A 23,686-nucleotide genomic window follows, 5' to 3' on the forward strand; every position below is an offset into this window, starting at 1 on the left:
TGTTCTTGAGAGACTACTGTGTCAGTTGTTCTCAAACTTTTTCATGTGAAGGACCCCCAAACTGATATTTATTTGGCCACGGACCCCCATCTCAAAATATCTTGTTCCAGGGACCCCTCCAGAAGCAAAATTTGAGTTACAAACGTTGCTTTAAAAATACATATATTCAAAGATTTGCACACATTTTCACAACTTTTTTCAAAAATAGCAGATCTACAAGCTCGCAGCGCGGCACTTGGTGCTGCGCTGTGAGCTTGTATATCTGCTATTTAAAAAAAAAAAAATTCAATAATTCTAGGCCTAAATGGGTTAATACAGATGTACAAGCTCGCAGCGCGACACGAAGTGACGCGTTGTGAGCTGTAAGGCAGTGGTTCTCAAACCTTTTTGGCTGCAGTACCTAGGCCTGCCACGATTTACTAAACCCACGATTCGATTCGAATCACGATTCAAGGTTGACGATTCACGATGTCACGATTTTTTCACGATTTTTTCAACAAATTTATTTTCCAGAGAAATTACCCAAAAAAATCCACAATTCTTACAATTCCAGTATTTTTTTTGCTTTTAACAATACTGTTTTCTCTTATGCTCTTTTCAATACAGTAGAACAATCAAATGACAAAAAACAACAATAACATTTCAGTTCACTTGTCTTCTCTTACAAGGAATCCTGTATGTTTTAGATGTTCTCTTATCCTCTATACTGTAGCAAATAGCAAATGACAGATAGTGTAAACTTATCAATTCTTAAATGTCAAATCCTGTTCTTTAAACAACACTGTTACACTTTTTTCAATACTGTATCAAAGAATGCATTTGTTTGTGGTACATATCAAGCCAACTGTACTGTAAGCCAGGCACAAACTAAGGCATAATAACAACTCTTACCCTCTTTTCAAAATCAATAATTCATCAAAGTCAAGACCTAGTGTCTCATTGTGGATAGACTGTTCAAAGTCCCTGACTTTCTAACACACCATTCCACCAGCTTATATATTGAATGTGTCAATTCTTGTTTACCATTCCACCGGCTTATATATTGACTGTGTCAATTCTTGTTTTCACTAGAAACGTTGTTTCCACATTGTAACCAGTGGCAGAGACATGCATCTGTACGTAGCATTGTTGTTGTTAGCCCTTAGCACTGATTAGTGCTATGCTCTGTAGCAGCAAAGTAATGACACAGCACTCAACTAACTGCTCTCTTTGTCAATCGAAATCGCGGAGCTCTTCTCTGCAGCCCAATGGAGGCACGCTGGCAGCTGTGAGTGGGTGAGCCTTCCTACTGTAGCTGCCGCTGCCTGTGTCTGCCTGACGTTAGACGTTGAACACGGGCAGAGACGTTGAAGACAGAATGGAGATTAAGTTGAGGGCGACCTCTGGTGGTCGAATCGCGATACGTTTTTTAAAAAATTGATTTTCACCGTCCCCCAATAAAATCGATTTAAATCGATTTTTTCGTAAATCGTGACAGGCCTAGCAGTACTCCCTTTTACTGATTTCTGAAGGCAAGTATTCCCCTGAATACAGCATTTTGCTTCGAAAAATGTACATGAAAAGTCCAGTTCCCTTGTTCTAAATAAAAGAGCATAATGGCAAACAAACATTGCTTTCTATTCAATATCAGTTGTACTAATCAAGGTATTGACGTAATTTGGTTTAACAATTTACAAATGAGCAATGGTTCACACAAAATCTGTCAATGTTTTAACACTAAATACATATTCCCATTTTCTAGTTTTTTCCTCACGTACCCCCTGCAGTACCCCCGCGTACCCCTAGGGGTACACGCATTCCCGTTTGAGAAACACTGCTGTAAGGGATATCATGTATTGTATCTATCTAGGGGTAGTAACTGCATCGAAAAATCGATATTGATATGCATATCACATGGCTTTGTATCGTATTGTATCGTTTTACAATGCAAATAATCAGTATCAAATCATTTTGCAATGCAAATAATTGATTGTATGGAAAGTATTTGTGCCTTGTATTTAGCAATTTTAAGAAGAAAAATAAAAAAGAAGGGTCTAATTACTTTACATATAGCTACTGCTGGTTTATCTATAAATGTGTGTAATCTCTGTGTTCATGTCAAGCTGCAGGTTTGTCCATAGGTGTTGAAATACAATGTCCATGGATTTGCCAGAGGATCACTGTGTTTATTTATATCGATAATAATAAATGTTTGCCTGCACTATCAACATGTTTCACAAACACATTTCATGTATTTGCTAAATAGTTACTATATCGATTTGAAAATCATTGAATTGTATCGTATCACCATGAATGAACCAATGTCGTCCATGTATCGTAGAGGGATTCGGCCGGCCGGCCGCGACTAACATCGGCCGGGTATATTGTGATGCATACATGATAACCAATACATGCAGGTGTATTGTGCATACATGATAACCATGTATTGTGATGCGTATGGTATCGCTGTTAAAATGTATCGTTACACCCCTAATTTTCACTTAGGACTACGCTGCCTTACAAAGGCAGAGTGCAGTAACTACGTACAATAATTTCACCAAAACATGGGTTTAAAAGTGTTACAGCTGATCAGCCAAATGAGATAAAGGCATATAAGTGATATTACACTGATTGTATATCTGTTCTTGAGCTAATTGTTCATCCCCCAATATCATGAAGGCTAATTTGACCTTTGGGCGACACAAATAAGACAGTGTGTCCGAAAATGTAGTTACTGCACTCTGCCTTTTTAGGGCAGTACGGTAGGCCTACTGTAGTCTCAAGGTGAATAAGAAAGACGTTTTTTTTATTGTTTTATTTTTTTTATGAATACTGACCTAGAATGGAGTTGACCTCACCGATCACTAGAGAGAAAACAGACAACATACAGATGTAATTATCAACAACAACAACAACAATGCTGTAGACCAGGGGTCTTCAACAGGGCACCCGGGACCCTAGGTGGGTCCTCAGTGTTACAACAGGGGGTCTGTCAAATGTAATAGGAACAATTTTACTTTTTTTACATGAACCACTTCAAACCTAGCATCCCTATTCTGGGAGGAAAATTGGTAAAAAATAATGTACATCGGCTATTTTCGGCGTAGATGCTTGTGGGGCGTCAAAATACCATACGTGGACTCCATAGTCAAAGAGGGGCTGGATTATTGCACCAGCTATGGTCTTCAGTGTGTTGAAATTGACCATCGGGGCGATCCTCTGTAGGAAACGAGTTCGTTGGTTGATTTTATTCATTACTTTAGAAGTCATCGTTTTGCTGGAAAGATTAGCTTCAAGGATACATCCTAAGTAGGAGATTTTGTTTTTTCGTGTTATGACCTTGTCACCCACTTTGATTGTGAAGTTATCGACTTTTTTGAGGTTATGATTTGATCCAAAGAGGATGGATTCAGTTTTTCCCAGGTGAATTGATAATTTGTTGTCGTTAAGCCATGTGCAGATCTTACTTAGTTCAGAGTTAAGTGTCTTTTCAACCTGGGTCGCTCGTGTCAGCCGCGCTGCTTTCGGTCGCTGGGTCGCGTCAGCGCTGGCCCGTTATCAAATGTATGATAGATGTATACAAATCATTAGAAAATTACCTGTGTTGTGTGCTGAGGAATCTCCTTGGAATGGACAGTCTGTCAGAGTTCCTGCTTTGGCAACACTGCCCCCTAGTGCCACTTTGAGGGACTCCACTGAACCCTGAGAGAGAGAGAGAGAGAGAGAGAGAGAGAGAGAGAGAGAGAGAGAGAGAGAGAGAGAGAGAGAGAGACAGACAGACAGACAGACAGACAGACAGACAGACAGACAGACAGTTGTTCATATGTGTGAGGATAAGTAAAATCATAATTATTCTTTTTTTTTTTATATAATTTTTATCCCACGATTCTGTAACCCATTTTCACCCAGTGCCTATGTAATCCTGGGCTCTGCTCTCCCTCTGCCGCGCCTGGGGAGACAACGGACTGACCTCCTTCTATGCATGAGGAGTCCAAGTTGCTTCTTATCACCTGACAGAGGGGATTTCCCTGGTTTGGACGTAGCACGTGGAAGGAACACGTTATTCCAACCAGTTCCTTTCCCATCCATCAGGTGCCCCGGCTGGCCAGGGGGAGGCATTATAGAGACCAGGATTACTGCATGTTTTTGTGAGGGTATCAACCCTAGGAGACACAGGGAGAACATGCAAACTCAACACAGAAAGGCCCTATCGCCAACCCCACCTAGGGTGTGGGCGCTGATGACGCGGACGGAGGAACAAGCCCCCAGTGCCCACAGCGTCCCCCGGTGGGAATCGAACCCAGGACCTTCTAACTGTGAGGCGAAGCGCTAACCACTGCGCCACCAGGAAATGGAACTAGCCGTTTTAGTATTATTTTTAAACACTTGTTTTATGTTTTATGCAAAGCACGTTTCACACGTATGAAATGCACCATATGCAAATAAATCGACGTTGCCGTGGTGGTGAAATGTCAGAGCAGGTTTCCTCTCCAAGGTCTGCCAGTGATTTATAAAGGCCTCCTCCACGACCAGTGGTTGAATGAAGACACACAGCTGTACATCATCAATCATGATTGGCAGGGGACTCCTGAAAATGACGGGGCTGGCATTGTTTGGGCATTTTGTACACACCGACTCGACAAATGGGAGTACTGCCGACATGTTTTTTTGTCATAACAATTGCATTCATATTATATGCACACACACACATGCAAGAACGCACGCACGGCGCGCATGTCTCAGACAGTGAGAGTATTCTGAAGGCTGTGTGCCTTTTTCACAATGTTGTTTTTGACAGCAAATTTTGATTTAGTTTTAGTCATAGTCTTTTGAATAAAATGTCATTTAGTTTTAGTCATAATTTAATCACCTGAAAAGTTTTAGTTTTAGTCTAATACGTGAGCAGGCCGTGTTTTTTTCATAACCTTTTTCATTTTTTTTAAATCTTTTATTGTATTTAATAATTTTCATTTCGCCAAAACATTTCTAGAAATCAATGACAAATTTTATCGAAAAAAACACGGCCTGCTCATGTATTCGGAAGTTGTTTTCATTGAATCTATCATGGTTAAAATGGAGTTTGAAGTTATAATGGGTTTGTATAGGAAGGTCCTGGAAGTGGGAAAATGGAAGGAAATGAATATCAAATATCTAAATACTGAATGAAGAAATTCAAAAACTGTCCGGGGTGTCCCAAAAAAAGCCAGATGAAAAATGACCAAAAGTTATTTTGAAAGTGGAATATCCCTTTAAGGCCTTCGGTAGAGGGCGTTCCACATTTTAGTGGTACGGCAGGAAAGCGTGCTCACCTGCAGCCGCGCGTACGCCTTGAGGCCGTTGCGGAACTCCACGGCCTGGGCGTCGCGGGGCAGAGGCACCAGCATGGGCAGGCCCTGGCTGGAGTCGGCCATAATTTAGTCACCTGAAAAGTTTTAGTTTTAGTCTAATATCATAAGATTTTAGGCGACTAAATCAACAGTTGATTTAGTCAACTGAAATGTATTTTTGGCAGGCCTTGATGGCATCGACTGATTTTACACTTGGTTGTGTGTTGAAAATAGCCGATCTACAAGCTCACGACGCTTTGTGAGCTTGTAGATCGGCTATTTTCAGCACACAACACCTGAGGAGATCATCGGGGAATCAGTCCCTACAGAATCTTCTTGCAAGAATGCGAGGATTCTGAGTGACCCAGTGCTCTGGCGGTCATTCGGGATTCATAGAACCGTAGTTACATACGTAACTTTCGTTCTATTTCATCCCTCCTGACCGCCAGAGGCGGTGCTTTAGCACTGAATGACGTATACCAACAAAGTCACGAAGAATCCCAATACAAACCTCAGTGGGAAGAATGAGAGGACTCTGGGCGGAGGACCGCACCCAATGGATGTGGGGTGGCAACGTTAACCCTGTAGTATCGCACAAATGTACCTGGTGCTGCCCAAGAGGCAGCGGCACAGATCTCATCCAAGGGCACGCCCCTCAGGGCAGCCAACGATGTGGAGACCTTTCTAGTGTCGTGGCAGCGTATACCCGATGGTATGGGATGGTCGCTTGCCACATAGGCATGGCTTATCGTGTCCACAACCCAATGTGAGAGGCGCTGTTTTGACAGCGCACAACCCCTCTTCGGGCCGCCATGGCAAACAAACAGCAGCTCCGAGCACCGAATGCGCTTGGTAGCCAAAACATAGGCCCTTAGGGCCCGCACTGGACACAATAGTTCCGTCCTGCCTATACTCTCTCCTGCTGGAGGGATAAACTGAGCCAGCCGTATAGGCTGGTTAAGGTGTGCAGTTGAAAGTACCTTGGGGAGGAACGCAATATTTGGCCAAAGGGTGACGCCTGAGCCATCTGCGTTCCACCTCAGACATGACTCGCTCACGGAGAGGGCATGGAGCTCCCCGACGCGTTTTGCTGACGTTATGGTCAGGAGGAAGGCCGTCTTACAAGACAGCCACTTCAATGGTGCCCTGGCCAAGGGCTCAAATGGAGGCCCACATAGGGCATCTAACACCAAATTAAGGTCCCATGCTGGAGCTCTTGGGGCTCGTGGGGGGTTGAGCCTCCGAGCCCCCTTGAGAAACTCAGACACCATCCAGTGGCTCCCCACTGTGCCATTATCAACTCTCACATGATTATGAGATATGGCCGCTAAATAAACTCTTAAAGTGGACGGGGACCGGCCCCTATGACGGAGCGATTGTAAAAATTGCAGGATTATCGGTATAGAGCAGCGTACCGGATCCTCACTGCGGGCCTTACACCAATTGGAAAAAAGCTTCCAGCGATTGCTGTACTGTGCTCTAGTGGAAGGGGCTCTTGCGTTCATGATTGTTTCTTGAACGGAGCCCGTACAGCTGCTCAGGAGCGGTTCGGGCCCTGCAGCAGCCAAGCAAAAAGCTTGAGGAATTGAGGGTTGGGGTGCCAGATCTGACCCCCCAGCTGCGATAGTAGATCTCGCCTGTCGGGGAGGCGCCATGGCATCCCACGGCTGAGCCTGTGGAGCAGGGGAAACCAAGTTCTCCCCGGCCAGAAAGGTGCTATCAGAAGAACTTTGTGACCTTCCTGAAGCACTCTCTGGAGAACTAGTTGTATCAGAGGAAGAGGTGGAAATGCGTAAAGCAGCACATCCGGCCAAGGGTGAGCCAGTGCGTCCTGGCCCAGAGGACTGGTTGTCTCTGCGAGAGAGAACCACAATGGGCAGTGGGCTGACGCCTCCGAGGCGAACAGGTCCACCTCCGCCCTGCCGAAGTGGTCCCAGATGGACTGCACCACCTCCGAATGGAGGCGCCACTCTCCCGGAGGAGGCCTCTGACGGGAGAGGAAGTCTGCTACCTGGTTTCGGTCCCCTGGCACATACACTGCCCGTAGGCTGGCCAGGCGTGGCGCTGCCCACACCAAGAGTTCCGTGGACAGTGGACACCTCTAGGAGCCGTGCCGACTTGGAAGGAAGGGACCCCATAGGGACGCCCTTTGAAATGTAAGCCGTGTCCCTCCACGGGACTAGGGCAAGGAGACACCGTTGGGACACCCGGACCTTCTTGTGTCTGTGTCGCTCGGCATCCAGATGGAAACTGTTGAGCCACCTTTGCAAGGGGCGCAACCGCAGCAAGCCAAGCGGAACAACAGCCGCAATGGACGTTAGTTTGCCCAAAAGACTGAGGAACGAGAGATACCGCAGACACCTGCCTCTCCGAAAAAAGGGCAGGAGTCTCAGAATGTCGTCCACCCGGCGGGGGGACGGACGGGCTGTCATACTCCTTGAGTTCAAGGCCAGGCCAATAAATGTTGTGGTTTGCAGTGGATTCAAACAACTCTTTTCTAGGTTTACCTTTAATCCGAGGCAGGATACGTGGGACAGAAGACGTTCTGTCTGCTCGGCGACTTGTGCCCTGGATGGTGCGCATATCAGCCAGTCGTCCAGATATGGCAGGACCTTCATTCCCTGGGCCTGCAGAGGTGCCAGTGCTGCTGCCACGCACCTGGTGAACCCTTGGGGAGAGGGAGAGGCCGAACGGAAGTACCCTGAATTGCCAGTGTAGCCCTCGATAGGCGAACCGCAGATAATGGCGATATTGAGGGGCGATGGGGACGTGAAAATATGCGTCCTTTAAATCCACGGACGTGAACCACTCCCGTGGGAAATTGCCTTTATCACATCTGCCGGTGTCAGCATGTGGAACGGCATGACTTTCAGATACTGGTTTAGTCCTCTTAGATCTAAAACGGGACGGAATCCGCCGGTTTTCTTTGGTACAAGAAAATATGTCGAATAGAACCCCCAAGGTTCTAAGAGGGGGTCTACGGGCTCTATGGCGCCCTTGCCCAGGAGGGCGGATAGCTCCTGGTCTAAGATGATGGCTTTTGCCGGGTCGCCGATGGTAGTCATTTTGACCCGGCTGGCTGTGGGGGGCCGGCGTCGAAATTGGAGCTTGTACCCGTGGGTTAGAGTGGAAACCACCCACGGGTCCGAAGCTTGAGCAGCCCAGTACCTGAGCTGCTGATGTAAAAAATATCCGACGGCCAGCCCCGTGGCTTCAGTATCTGCCCCCTCGACCCCTAGGGGCCCTGGAGGGGGGGCGTCCAGGGTCCGGGGCCTGAAACTGCCTAGGTGGCCTAGGGGGCGCGGGGGCAGAGGACCGAGGGTCCCGGGTCTGCCCCTGTGCAGGCTGCTGATAGCGGCGCTGGCCTCTGGCTTGAGCCGGTGGTGTATAATCCCGTGGGGCAGTTGAGGAGCCCCTACCCCTACCGGGGGGAGGTCTGCTGGGGGGAGGCATGCGTCGCAGGCTTGCGAGCTGCTGTCTGGTCTGCCCCGCCTGAATTGTTCTCTCCAGTGCCTCCTGGGCATGTGAGCCGAACACAGTTCCAGGCTCCACTGGGAGAGCACGTAAAGTTTTCTTTGACCTCTCTCTTATCTGTGCCTGGGACAGCCAAACCTGGCGTCGAGCCTGGACAAGATAGGACATCATCCGTCCAAGCTCCCGGGACATGAGGCCAAATGCCTCCAGGGCCGCATCACAGAAGGGGATGTTGCCTCCTCCTGTCTTGTCCTCTACATCCTTGTTGCCCTCACGTAGGTTAGCTGAGAGGGCAAGCATCAGGTGTGAGAGGGAGTTGCCTATACGGCCTGCACGAGATCCTGTATCGTAAGCTCTGATGAGCAAGTCGTCTGTGAGCCTGCACTGGGGGCTAGGGCACCTAGTGTCCTGGCTCAGACATTCCTCTGGGGGTAGTACAAGGGATGCAATGCACGGCTCAATACCCGGCATATGATCCAGACCCACTGCTGCGGCATCATGCATTGCAGCCAGCTCCCTCTAATGGCTCTCAGGTGTGAGAGGGAGTTGCCTATACGGCCTGCACGAGATCCTGTATCGTAAGCTCTGATGAGCAAGTCGTCTGTGAGCCTGCACTGGGGGCTAGGGCACCTAGTGTCCTGGCTCAGACATTCCTCTGGGGGTAGTACAAGGGATGCAATGCACGGCTCAATACCCGGCATATGATCCAGACCCACTGCTGCGGCATCATGCATTGCAGCCAGGGTGCGGGCGTCTGCACCCATGCGGGCGCCAGCTTTAGTGTCTGCCCAGCTGGCATGCAACTCCCTCAGAAAGTCCTCTGAATGAGGAACAGTAAAGGCTGTGGGGGGTGGCCTGCGCCTGAAGAAGGCGCTAGCAGGAGCCGCCTCGGCTTGCTGCGGCATAGGTACGTTCAGGCGCTCCAAGGCCATGCGCATAATCTCGTGCATAGAGCAATCCTCTGTTGCGGCCAGCGAGCTCCGATCTGAGGAATGGGAGCCCAGGTCTGAGGTCCGGGAGGACCCATCGTCCTCATCTTCCACATGTTCGTCATACTCGTGGAAGTCTGTGGCTGAGGCCGCCAGGGAGAGCGCATCATCCTCTGGTTCAAGATGTGGCATTTGTGGACCGGGAACCTGAGCCAGATCTGATGGGGACACAGGCCGGTGAGCCATTAGCATAGCCTTCATCTGAGCCAACTCGACGGACAGCAGATCAACCTTTGATGTCAATTTGTCTTTGTCTTCTTTTTGGGAGGGAGGGAGGCACCAGCAGCAGCAGGAGCTGCCTCCACCCGGCGCTTAGAGCGTCTAGTCTGCTGTGAAGCTGACTGGCCTGGCGGGAGTTCGGCTTCGCCTTCTACCTCTGCCAGCCTGGCAACCTTTACTGCCCGAGGCATGTAGGTGCAGTTCATGCAGGCTTTCTCAGTGAATGCCTCCCTGAGATGTTGTAGGCCAAGACACTTGGGGCAATGGTCATGGCCATCATCAGAATGAAGACGGGCCTCACAGTTGGTACACACGTGAGAGCCCTCCATTGCTGTTGCTGTTTGGCTATACTGGGGGGAGGGAGCGCTCACGCTGCCTACACCAGCAGAGGCTGCTAGTTGACTTGTGGACAACTTGCTGGGGGGAGGAAGCGCTTACGCTGCCTGCACCAGCAGAGGTTATCGTTGTTCAAAAGCTGTATATATAAAAAACTTTCTAAATATATACAGTAATCAAGAAATACTATAAATAAAACAATATATTATATTATTAAATTAAACTATAAATCAACAGAAATACAGCATAAAATGGTAGTTAGTCACACAGTAGCTGCTGAAACTAGGGGCAGGGAGCGCACAGCTGCCTATGCCCACAAAGGGTTAACAAAAAAACTTGATATAGAAAAAAACAAAGTTAGCCAGCTACTAGTAGCTGGCTAATGGCTACAACGTAGACGCCTTAGGCTAATGGGGGAAGGGAGCGCGTAGCTGCCTACCCAGCAGGGGCAATGAACAACAGCAAAATGCTATAATGATAGCTGTTAGGCAAACGCCTTTAACGAGAAAGCAAAACTGAAAAAGAAAAAAGCTTAGCTAAGCTAAACCCACACGCTGGGAGCGGGGAGCGTCAGCGCTCGCCGTCACCAGCGGGGACCGTATAATAACAACGAAAATCAAACCGCTAAAAACAGCGTTTCAGAAAAAAGAAAGTTGTACTTTCTATACTTAATAATGGTTAAACTCACGGAACCGTTCACGATTAACCAAGCCACCACACATTGGAGGGGCGCGGACGCAGCTTTTCTCAACATAGGAGGACAACTAACAAATTCAGACTGACTCAAATCGAGCGTCGTCTTAAATGCGGATAGCACCACTAACAACCTTACCTTCCGTCCGGAGAAGACCCTTCCTTACCGGCGAGAGGAGATGAGAACGCCATAGCGTGGACACTTTGTTTGTTGTTGACAAAGTTGCAGTCCCCGGAGGGCGAACGCTTCGCTACTCCGGCCAATTTACATGGCCGCGGAACTACTAGCAACTTAAGTTTTAATAAGTAGATTTATTTTATATATAGCAATGCAGCGTAATCATTAAGCTTAAGCATAACGCAAGGTTTACAACTTCGCATGCGAGAAGAAAAAAGGGACTGATTCCCCGATGATCCCCGATACATATAGACCACTACCGGGACATACGGGGGTCACGAGTGACTTTTTTGGTTTAAACACTCGACTACGCATGCGCGAGGTGGTCAGGAGGGATGAAATAGAACAAAACACACATTTGCTGTCAAAATTAACATTGGTGTGAAACGGGCCGTGCCTGCGCACAGTGTGCAGTTATCTCCTTACACTTTGTAGGTTGTTTGTCCACGGCTCACGCACATCGCCAAAATCTGGCCCAGAATCTCTCAAGTGTACAAAAAGTGTGAAAATTGAAAGGGCGAAAGGAAGTGTGTCCAAAGGCCAGACCCATGACTGATATTTCTGCCAAGTTCTGAGGTAATTGGAGTACTGGTCTGCTTTGGGAACGCCAACACACACACACACACACACATACACACACACACACACACACACACACACACACACGCACGCACGCACGCACGCACGCACGCACGCAAGCACGCACGCATTGGTGTGCACATACACACACACACACACACACACACACACACACACACACACACACACACACACACACACACACAAACACACACACACAACACACACGCACGCACGCACACGCACACACCACATCGCTGATTCTAAGTGTGGTCATGAAAATGTCAACGTGAATCAACTAATTTTACATATCATCATTCAAGGAAACGTAACCTCGACCAGCTGTCCGTCAGTCTGTCAGTCTGTCACACGTCATGCGTCACACTTTTGCCCTGCTCATATCTCCGCAACCGTTGCCCCGATCCATGCCACATTTTGCACACACACTCCTTGCCTGACAGACCACAACCTCATTTCTCACATGGCCCTCTTCTAGCGCCACCATGAGGCAGATTCTTGCAAAACACATTTTTGGACACTGCTCCTACAATTTCTGACCTAAAATCACGCAAATCGATACACACTTGGTCTACACTCATGTCTTCAACATGGATCTGGCCCATATAGCGCCACCATCAGGACGATTTTTTTCAAACACATTTTTGGACACTTCTACAGATTTTGCCCTAAAATCACGCAAATCTGTACACAATATGTCTACACTCATGTCATCAATATGGATCTCTCCCATATAGCGCCACCATCAGGCTGAACACTTTTTTGGACACTGCTCCTCTACATTTTGCTCTCAAATCACACTGCGGCCTGATGGTCGCTTATCTCCCGATTAGGGAGTCTTACTGGTTGTTAAGCTTTGCCCCTGCAGGGGCAGCCAGACTATAGTACTTGTCCGACTTTATTTCATCCATCTTCCATCACCTCCTAGATAAACTTTTTTTTTTTTTTTTTTTTTTTTTTTACTGCACTACTCCTACCACATATACTGTATGGGCATTCCAAGATTTTGCGCTTAATATTGATAACATCAGCGATCTCCATATACCGTTATGGGCATGAAAGGGACAAGGTCTGACACAGTAATGTCCATATATGGCCATTCATTTATTAGTGGATTACATTTCCCCATAGACTTGAATGGGTAAAATTCAAATGGTAAGACGAAATGTAATTGCAAGTGTGACTCGTCATTAACAATGGCTTAGAAGAAAGATTACATATCTGAAGAAAACGTGGATTTATTTTTCCTGTCCGCATTGATTGACTGGTCTACTCTGGGAAATACGTTAATGACCAGGGACGAGCAGCACGCAACGGTAAGAAAGAAAAAGTCCTATTTAATGACCAGAAAGACTCCCTAATCGGGAGATAAGCGAGATAAGCGACCGTCAGTTCGCATACACAAACTTTAGAAGGTAATGGTAGCCAATCAGGAGGGAATATGGGAAATGGGACAGATCCATGTTGATGACATGACTTTAGAGATACTGTGTACCGCTTTGCGTGATTTCAGGCCAAAATCTGTAGGAGCAGTGTCCAAAAATGTGTTTTGCTAAAATCGGCTTGATGATGGCGCTAGAAGAGGGCCATGTAAGAAATCAAGACGTGGCGTGGCGTGACGTGACGTGACGTGACGTGACGTGACGTGACGTGACGTGACGTGACGTGACGTGACGTGACGTGACGTGACGTTTCAAAGACTTGCACAACTGATGTAGATCTGCTATCTTTCAATAGTTAAAGAATAAAATAATGGTTAAAGTGGTTCAAATCTATTGCTTAAAGGGATATTTCACTTTCAAGAAAACTTTTGGTAATTTTATCGTCTAATCAGGCTTTTGGGAACACCCTGAACAGTTTTTGAATTGTTTCATTCAGTATTTAGATATTTGATATTCATTTCCCCCCATTTTCCCACTTCCAGGACCTTCCTATATACAAACCCTTTATAAATTCAAACTCCATTTTAACCATGATAGAATCAATGAAAACACCTGTCCTTCTTTCTGGTGACTCCTGACACCCTCCGAATACGTGAGCAGGCCGTGTTTTTTTTTTCATAACCTTTTTCATTTCTTTTTTATAATCTTTTTCAAATTTTATCGAAAAAGCACGGCCTGCTCATGTATTCGGAGGGTGTCAGGAGTCACCAGAAAAAAGGAAAGTTGTTTTCATTGAATCTATCATGGTTAGGGGGGCACGGTGGCGTAGTGGTTAGCGCTTCGCCTCACAGCTAGAAGGTCCTGGGTTCGATTCCCGCCGGGGGACGCTGTGGGCGCTGGCGGCGTGTTCCTCCCTCCGCGTCATCAGCGCCCACACCCTAGGTGGGGTTGGCGATAGGGCCTTTCTGTGTGGAGTTTGCATGTTCTCTCCGTGTCTCCTAGGGTTGATACCCTCACAAAAACATGCACGTAATCCTGGTCTCAATAATGCCTCCCCCTGGCCAGCCGGGGCGCCTGATGGAGGGGAAAGGAACTGGTTGGAATAACGTGTTCCTTCCACGCGCTACGTCCAAACCAGGGAAATCTCCACTGTCAGGTGAAAAGAAGCAACTTGGACTCCTCATGCATAGAAGGAAGCATGAGGTCAGTCCGTTGTCTCCCCAGGCGTGGCAGAGGGAGAGCAGAGCCCAGGATTACATAGGCAATTGGCACTGGGTGAAAAAATGGGTTACAAAATTGTTTTTCGCCCGGAGTCGCCACGGACCACCGGAGCGGGGCCGCAAACCACCGCGACCGATACGAATCCGTAGAGGGGTAGAACGTAATTTTCTGACCAGGATTTGGGGAGTAAGAGGTTAAGAATCCTTCACCATCGTAAACATTTGTTGCTGAGGGAGGCTATTTCCTGAAGAGACGGCAGACACGCTGTGATTGGCCGGTAGTGTATCATGTGTGTATTATCCGCGATGTGATTGGCCGAGATGACGTAATTTTGCAGCGAAATTCTACCCCCTTCACGGCTCATAGAAAACATATAAAGAGAAGGCTTTAGAAGCTGAAAATAACGGAGTGGGTGTTGTAAAACTTTAGCGATTTAACAGTTAGGACAATTTTAAGATTTGATTTATAAAAAAAGTTACATAGTATAACTTTAAAATGGAGTTTGAAGTTATAATGCGTTTGTATAGGAAGGTCCTGGAAGTGGGAAAATGGGGGGGAATATCAAATATCTAAATATTGAATGAAGAAATTCAAAAACTGTCCTGGGTGTTCCCAAAAGCCTGATTAGACGATAAAATGACCAAAAGTTATTTTGAAAGTGGAATATCCCTTTAAGGCCTTCGGTAGAGGGTGTTCCACATTTTAGTGGTACGGCAGGAAAGCGTGCTCACCTGCAGCCGCGCGTACGCCTTGAGGCCGTTGCGGAACTCCACGGCCTGGGCGTCGCGGGGCAGAGGCACCAGCATGGGCAGGCCCTGGCTGGAGTCGGCCAGGCGGCAGTCCACATACAGCTCCATGGTGAGCGTGCTGCGCCGCAGGCCGCCCACCCGCAGCAGCACCGAGTGGCTCCGGCCGTCCGCCAGGCTGGCGCTCTGCAGGTTCACCGTGTAGATCTTGCCGTCGGCGCGGACGTAGCGCACAAGAGCTGAGGGTTTTGAAGGAGGCACAACAATGATAACAATACTGCATTTTATTTACAACGCGCGGCAATTTACATTCTTGCGAATCTCAAAGTGCTACTGGGTTAAGATGCATGGCATAGAAACAGCATATATAGGCAACCAACCAATTGCATGGGACCCGACTAGACTAATGGGTCAAATTAAAACTAGAAAATATTGTTCCTTCGAAACAATTGTGGGCCAAAAAACAATGGCTATAAAAGTACAAAATGTCAAGATCGCAGCCAATGCATGATTTGAGGCATTTTGTTCCAAAAATGTGTTATGCAAAAGTTGACCCGCTGGTGGCGCTATAACAGGTCAATGTGAGAAGTTTGGCATCTGTTCCTTGACTTAGTGGGAATGTGCTTGCAAGATTTCACGCAAATCACAGGCTGTGTTCATGATTTGAGGTGTTTTTGGCCACTTTATCGCTGCTTGCAGCTATATTTATTATTATTATTTTATAATTTTTTTGTGTGCACTTCATCGGCATGTTAGATAAAGGTCCTTAGATTGTGTGTAGAATGTTTCATGCAAATTGCAAAAAGATCCCAGAATAAAAACGGTTTTATGCATTTCACAAACTGCTCAAAATGATATAGCGCCCCCCTTTGGCCAATTGGGGTAAGATTGGTTTTAATGATATTTGGACTAACCCTCTACAGTATTTCATCATGAAAATGTGACTTTGCATGTATGATTTAGAGGCAGAAGAATAATTTGCATAAAACTGCAATATTCATTGAATTATTAAAAAAGCATGTTTCAATTAAAAAAAAATCCGATATGACAGATCTTTAGATATTGGTCCAAAGTTCATGTAAAAAAAAGTTTTGTGGACGTGACGCGAAAATTCCAGAATAAAAGCGGGTTTAAGCGTTTTACAAACTGCTCAAAATGGCAGAAAATCGAAGGGCGGAGCTTACTTAACAAATACACAGATGTCTTCCGATTGAGTCAAAGCACGCGTGTGAGCAAGTTGCATGTCTTCAAACGAAACGAGGCATGACTTATGCCCGTTTGAAGTTTGAATTTTCAAACGCTTTGTATAGCGCCCCCTTTGGCCGATTGGAATAAAATTGATACTTTGACTAACCCTCTACATCTTTACCAAATGCCATGAACGTGTAACTTTGCATGTATGATTTAGAGGCAGAAGAATAATTTGCATAAAACCGCAATATTTATTGAATTATTAAAAAATAATGTTTCACTTTAACTGTTTTACTGCTACGGACGTTCCCGTTCGCCCCATTTCTCTGTGTCGCGTCGCGCCAATACGGCCGTTCGTTCGTTTACCTTGTTGATGTCCGTAAGCTGATGAGGGGTCGCTCCGCCGTGTACTGTAATCACATCGCCCGCAGTGATGGTCTTAAAAATCCCTTATGCGTTAACATCAACGGAGACCAATTCTCTTCCGTGTTGATTTCTCTGGCCCTGTGGCTCTGTGGCCAGAGACTGGTCTCAATGGATGGCAACACATAACGACCAAATTCACATTAATTCTTGCATGACGCCGCCCTCTGCTGCCTGGTCTGCCAAAGTGCATGTTGCACAATCCAAAAAAATAAATAAATAAATAAATGTCTATCTATCTACTATAACGTCGCAAAGGTAAGCCGCTTTTAGCTGGCGCCAGACCCAATAAATAAATAAAATATCTGGCAGAAAAAGAGTTAAAAGAAATCCGACCAGAAAGTTTGACCGTATTGGTCCAAAGTTCATGTGAAAAAAGTTTCGTGCGCGTAACGCAATAATCCCAGGAGGAGATAGATTTTTACTGTTTTTCATATAATTCAAAATTCTGGGGGATCTAAAGGTCAGAGGTTAAAAGTCAGAGCGTAAAAGTTGTTCGGCATGAGGAGACGCATACGTGTATACAGGTTTCATGGCTGTACCTCAAACAGAGCATGAGCTCTACCTGTTCAAAGTTCGTACTTTCGAAGGCTTCCTACAGCGCCACCATTTGGCCGATTGCTGTAAAAAATAATAGCACAAGTCGCCACAGTAAGGGCACAGGGGCATTTCTGCCTAATAGACCCCGTGGACTTGCCTGTCTCCAGCCCATAGACCCGCCCACTCTCTGAGCGGACTGGTTCTCTTGGTCTGGTGTTGTCATATGACCAGGGCAGGAATTTCATGGAGGCCATGAAGGCCATGGCCGCCGTTGCCCCTCAGTTTGGCCTTGTGCCCCTCAAAAAAATGGCATGACTTGAGGCCACTGTGGCCTTAATGCCCCAGCTGACTGTACCACTTTCTCCTCTGTCTCTTTCTTGTTGTCAATATGTAGAGACTAGACTGGACAGACACTAGTGTCTCTTTCTTGTCATGTAGACACCAATGTCTTTTGTTGTGAGATTCTGAAATCTCTCCCGAGTCCCCATCTTTAAACCAATCCATTGACTTTGATTGGTGCAGGGCTAATGGAAGTCAATCTTCTGAATGGCAATGTTTCTGAATGAAGATGTGTAACCAGCATGGATCAGATTGTAAATACCATAATTTACCTATTTCACTGCAGATTAGGTTATCATCATCCCTAACCCTTAAATTCAACAAAATCATTCAATGGACTAAAATCTTGTTTTATTTGATGGCCTTCCTGCCCTGGCATTTGGACTTTGTGCCCTCAAAAAAATGGACAACACCAAAGGCCAAGTGGCCTTGACCCTAAAATAGGGCTGCACAATTAATCGTTTTCAAACCGAAATCGCGATTTGGAACCACGCAATTAGCAAAATCGCAAAGGTGCAAATAATCGCAAAAGTGATTTCTGTGTGACGGTGGCTCCCCTCCTCCGTCCCCTGCATACATGTGAAACTTATGGTGTGTCTTAGGATGCATTTTTTTGCCTTGATGAAAGCAAGGCAGCGAAATACGGTACTTTCTTCCTTAACAGAATCAAACCATTTGCATGATTACCAATTTGACTAGTTATTAGTAATCAGTTTCTTTTCAAATGTATTACACAATAAATATTCAACGGAAGCTTCGGAAACTTGACTTAAGGTAGTGAAGTGATTTTATTTGGTTAAAATAATTTAACCAAATCGCAAATAATTTAGTCACCTGAAAAGTTTTTGTTTTAGTCTAGTTTTAGTCTACTAAATTTAAGATTTTAGGCGACTAAATCTACAGTTGATTTAGTCAACTAAAATGTATTTTGTCAGGCCTTGATGGCATCGTAATGACTGATTTTACACTTGGTTACATGGAGGAGAAAGTAATTTGGTTGCTCTCAGGTGTTGTGTGCTGAAAATAGCAGATCTACAAGCTCACAACATGTCGCGCTGCGACACGTTGTGAGCTTGTAGATCGGCTATTTTCAGCACACAACACCTGAGAGCAACCAAATTACTTTCTCCTCCACTAGTCCCTCCCTAACGTTTTAGTCTAGTTTTTATTTTGTTGACGAAATTGCCAATATAATTAGTCTAAGTTTTAGTCAACACAGCTTAGTTTTTATTTCGTTTTTATTTAGTTTTCGTCAGTGAAAAAAACGCAGTCGACAAACATTTTTCGTCATAGTTTTAGTCGACGAAATCAACACTGTTTCAAAGTAACTTCCCCGACACTGCAAACTGGCCCCCCTGGGTTTACCTTTGTTGATCTTGCCCATGATGGCCACCTCCAGGTACTTCTTGTTGTCCTGCTTGCCGTAGACCCCGAACAGCACCCCGCCCAGCTTGGGGGGCAGGCGGAAGGTGGACGCCACGTACAGGTCGCTGAGCGCGTCCAGAGCTCCCGACAGCTTCTCCACCGCCGCCACCGTCTGCTTGGAGTCCTGCAGACCCAGCACGTCAATCACTGGGGGGGAGGGACAGAGAGATGAGAGCAGGGACATGCGGGCCCCTGATTCAGCCCGGGAAAAAGAGTTGGAGAGGGCCAATTAATAATTGGCCCAGTGGGCCAATTACATGAGTTATATTTTGTTGTTGTCGGAAACCTTGTACGTCCAAAACCGTTTGTTTTGTATTTATCATTTTAAAAATGATTTAAAGTAGTGAAAACAGCCGATCTACAAGCACACAACGTTCTGTGCTTGTAGATCTGCTGTTTTCACTACTTTTGTGCCTTGTATGATGAAGCAGGGCTTTGCTTTGCGAAAAAATTTACACATTTGAAACTTGGAGATACGAGGTTTCTGCCCGACAGTTACGATTTACTTTGTTGGCCGCCCAGCCCCCAAAATGGGGGGCTGGGCGTTCGGGAGTTCGGGAGTTGTCCCGCTTTTCCCAATAGCCAGCACGTCCCTGAATGAGAGAGAGGCTGCATAAAAGTAGGCAGTGGTGTAAAGCAGGGGTTTTCAAAGTGGGTGACGGGGCACCCCGGGGTGCCGCGACGGCAGTCCAGGGGTGCTGCGAGATAATTTGATAATATTTGGAATTTAGTTGGACACTTGAAAAAAATATTTAGTATACTTTTAAACTTGAAGTACAAAGTTATTTTCAGTCAGTTCTAACCAAAATGGCTGTTATCTCAACGTTTTCCTCGCAACATAATCGCTAAAATATCGTCACTGTTGGGCAGAAACCTTGTATCTCCAAGTTTCAATGTGTCTTTTGGTAAAGCAAAGCCCTGCTTCATCATACAAGACCGTCGCACAAAACTAGTGAAAACAGCCGATCTACAAGCACACAACGCCTCGCATCGCGAAGCGTTGTGTGCTTGTAGATCTGCTGTTTTCACTAGTTTAGTACATTTTATAGATGATAAATACATTTTGGACATACAAGGTTTCCACCCGACAACGACGATATGCTATAAATATAAGGTGCTGGGAGTGAAAATTATAATGTAGGGGTGCCTCGGATTAAAAAAATATTCATGGGGTGCCCTGAGACAAAAAAGTTTGGGAACCTGTGGTGTAAAGTATAGTTTGGTGCACCTTGTGGCTTTATTTCCATATTGCCACATGTTACAGCACTGAACTAGATTGTTTTGTTCTATTTATTTTTTCTCTTTTTTCTAGCAAATGCCTAAAATTGTTTTGTTTTCTTCAGCTTTTTTATATCAAATTTGTGACATTCGATTTGTTTGTATTTAAATGGGGTAGGCACTAGGGTTGGGGCCGGTAACCGCCGTACCGCAGTACCGCGGCAGTGTGCTTACCGCGGTAAAAAAAGACAAAAAAAGTATATTTTTTATTGGAAAACAAGCAAGTTTTAAAACAGGGGAGAAGCGATGACCGCATGCGCTCCATGCCGCTCTGCTCTGGGCCGTGTACCACACGTTTGGAAGCCACATACGTCACTCAGAGAGACACAGACAGTCAGACCTACACAGGGCAGCACAGCAGCCGCGTAGAGGAGTACAGAGCAGCGTAAACTTTCTCTGTAATCCACACGACACAAGGATGTTAATACATACCTTGTGTTGTGGCATATCTTTTTTTATTCATACGGATTACTGGCGGAGCGCGGGCCGCGTGGACTAAAACCGAAAATGAAACTATTTTACTTTTTCCACCGCGTCGCACGTTGTGCCCCGTCCGGCGGCGCGTCGGCGATTTTATAACCTTTTCTGTCAAGTCTTGTAACTAAAACCTGTATATAGCAGCACTCAATCACTGTGATTTGAGAGTTGAGACGTGACGTGAGTTTACAGAATCACTGTACACGATCTGACTACCCGTCCTCTTCTGGTTTGTTCACAGTTCACACACAGCTGTTTGTGTCTGAAAAGCCCAAGTAGCTAGTCTACGTTACTATGGTAACCCGACAGTGCAGATCTAAAAGCTCAGAACGCGTCGCGGATGCGATGTGTTGTGAGCTTGTAGATCTGCTCCTTTCAAAGCCAGACCCGCTGTGCTGTACGGAGAAACTTGGGCAGGCTGTGGAGAGGCGACTTTTGGGAAGATGATTGCAATATTTTGGCTTATCGCCGAACCTTAATTAATAGATACGGGGGTGCGGTAATTACCGCAATACCGGCGGTAAATGGGAAGACGGTAATCGCGGTAACAAAATGTCGATACCGCCCCAGGCCTAGTAGACACTATAATAAGCTGCGGCTTCTGCCTATACCTTTTCGGACCAGCATTTGAAATACTGTAATAATAACTGTATGTACTGTAATGGTTGTATGAAATGGTACCGAAATAAACTAACCTAAACCTAAAGTAACTAAGTAGATTTACCGCGGAAGTAGCTTACTGCCCCCTGTCTTCCCGGTGGATTATTGCGCCTCAGCAGAAATCCGTGAGCGAGTGTCTTTCTTTTACAAATATGATGCACTGTGTTAAAGATGACGATAAGAGTGTCCACAGAGATGAAAATCACTACGTCAGCTAGGCCAGTGTTTCTCAAATGGGGGTACGTGTACCCTTAGCGGTACGCAGAGATACTGCTGGGGGAATGGGGGTACTCAAAAATGCCCCCAAAAAAGAAAAATAGAAGTAGGCCTATACATCACTGTTATGTTTAACCCATTCTATGCCACCTTTTCACCACTAGAGGGCGCCCAGTGGCCATAGAAAACACCCATCCACAAGCGCTGTAACAGCACAAGCCCTGCGCAGCCATTACAAGCCTGAACACTTTCCTTTGTGTCATCAACAGGGACAGGATGAAGTTAGCTTAAAGTTAGCAATTGGCTACCAAGCATTTTAGAAGCCCTATTTTCGGCGATTTAGCCATGATTAAACCTTGCACACCTCATGGATATGCATGGAACAGAGAAAATGAGCTCTAAAGATCCTGGATTGCATTGGAGTGGATGGTAAATATCGGCGGCGCGACGCTCTCGCGGGCCGTGTAAACAGATGACGGCCTCGAAAAAAAAAAAAAAAAATTAAAAGCCGAACTAGTTCGGGATAGGCACCCAGGACGGTCCAAATCACCCCGAACTAGTTCGGGATAGGCACTAAAGCAGTTAATGACGACACTTGGAGAAACGTGTTGTTAGCTGATAGCTGCTAACCTAAATTACATGGTACCAGGCAACTGGAATGTGTTTGATGATGTTTGAATGTAAGTTATTGACATGAAAACTGGACTGAAAAGTTATGGCCCCAGTTTGTAAAATAAATCTGTTCAGGATGCACCATTTGAAACTCTCACCCCCTTATATTCTTGAAAAGGGGGGTTATAATAGCATCATACCACTAGGTATGGTTTTATAGGGTTTTATAAGGAAAACGTTGTTGTTGGGTAAAGGGGGTACTTGGATTCAAAAATCTGGGAAAGGGGGTACTCAAGCCAAAAAAGATTGAGAAACACTGAGCTAGGCCATATGCTGGCCTGGATAACTAAACTGAGTGGGATTTAAGGGATTTAAGTGTCATTCACAATGCATTCTGGGAGTGTAGTTTCCGCACCTTGACATGAACACAGAGATTACACACATTTATCGATAGACCAAGAGTAGCGATAAAATACAAACACAGCTGTAAAACTGAATGGCCTTGGTGTTCCGAATTCCCTGTAGCTGTGCACCTGTGACACCCCCAAATAGCTGTCTGTCTATCACATACCGTCGTTGTAGGGTGGAAACCTTGTATGTCCATAACCGTTCGTTTTGTATTTATCATTTTAAAAATGATTTAAACTAGTGAAAACAGCCGATCTACAAGAACACAACGCCTCGGACCGCGAGGCATTGTGTGCTTGTAGATCGGCTGTTTTCACTAGTTTAGTGCGACAGTCTTGCATGATGAAGCAGGGCTTTTGCTTTGCGAAAAAAAACGTACACATTTGAGACTTGGAGATACGAGGTTTCTGCCCGACAGTGACGATACGTTATGTAGAGTATAGAGACTCCCAGGCAGTCAAAATTGCTCTAAATATATTGCAGTATTCAAACGTGAAATTTCTTTTATATACTTAACTATTTAAAAGTAAAACATTTACAAAGTATATTATCTTTTAAATATCAAAGCATTGATGTATTAATAAAATGTCACCTAATGCGAAAACGGGACCGTCTGTGTCTCAGGCCGCCTCCCCACCAGCTCAGCTATTAATAAGGCAGTAGGGATGGGACGATAAGCACTATCATCGTTTATCCTGATAAAAAACTCAGACTCACAATAATCGTGGAGATTAAAATTTATCGTGAAATTATCCTCTGTCATGCACTGGTATCACTTCACCTTTTATACTGTCAAACCTGTCAAAACCTCGACCAGCTGTCCGTCAGTCAGTCAGTCAGTCAGTCTGTCAGTCAGTCTGTCACACGTCACACGTCACACTTTTGCCCTGCTCATATCTCCGCAACCGTTGCCAATTCTCACATGGCCCTCTTCTAGCGCCACCATGAGGCCGATTCTTGCAAAACACATTTTTGG

At 45.8% G+C, this 23,686-nt stretch overlaps 1 protein-coding gene across 1 annotated transcript in view; it reads right to left on the reverse strand.

The window, feature by feature from the left end:
* Positions 1–23,686, reverse strand: part of thbs3a (thrombospondin 3a) — a gene marked incomplete at both ends in the record, with an annotated part of 139,692 nt that overhangs the window by 104,003 nt on the left and 12,003 nt on the right. Inside the window, 4 exons of the mRNA XM_080753884.1 lie at positions 2,817–2,843; positions 3,579–3,681; positions 15,127–15,380; positions 19,000–19,206. Of these exons, the coding sequence (XP_080610010.1) occupies positions 2,817–2,843; positions 3,579–3,681; positions 15,127–15,380; positions 19,000–19,206 (591 nt within the window). The remainder of the gene's footprint in view (positions 1–2,816; positions 2,844–3,578; positions 3,682–15,126; positions 15,381–18,999; positions 19,207–23,686) is intronic.

Source organism: Nannobrachium achirus, assembly GCF_963921795.1.
Source record: "Nannobrachium achirus genome assembly, chromosome: 2".
NCBI classification, from domain to species: Eukaryota; Metazoa; Chordata; class Actinopteri; order Myctophiformes; family Myctophidae; genus Nannobrachium; species Nannobrachium achirus.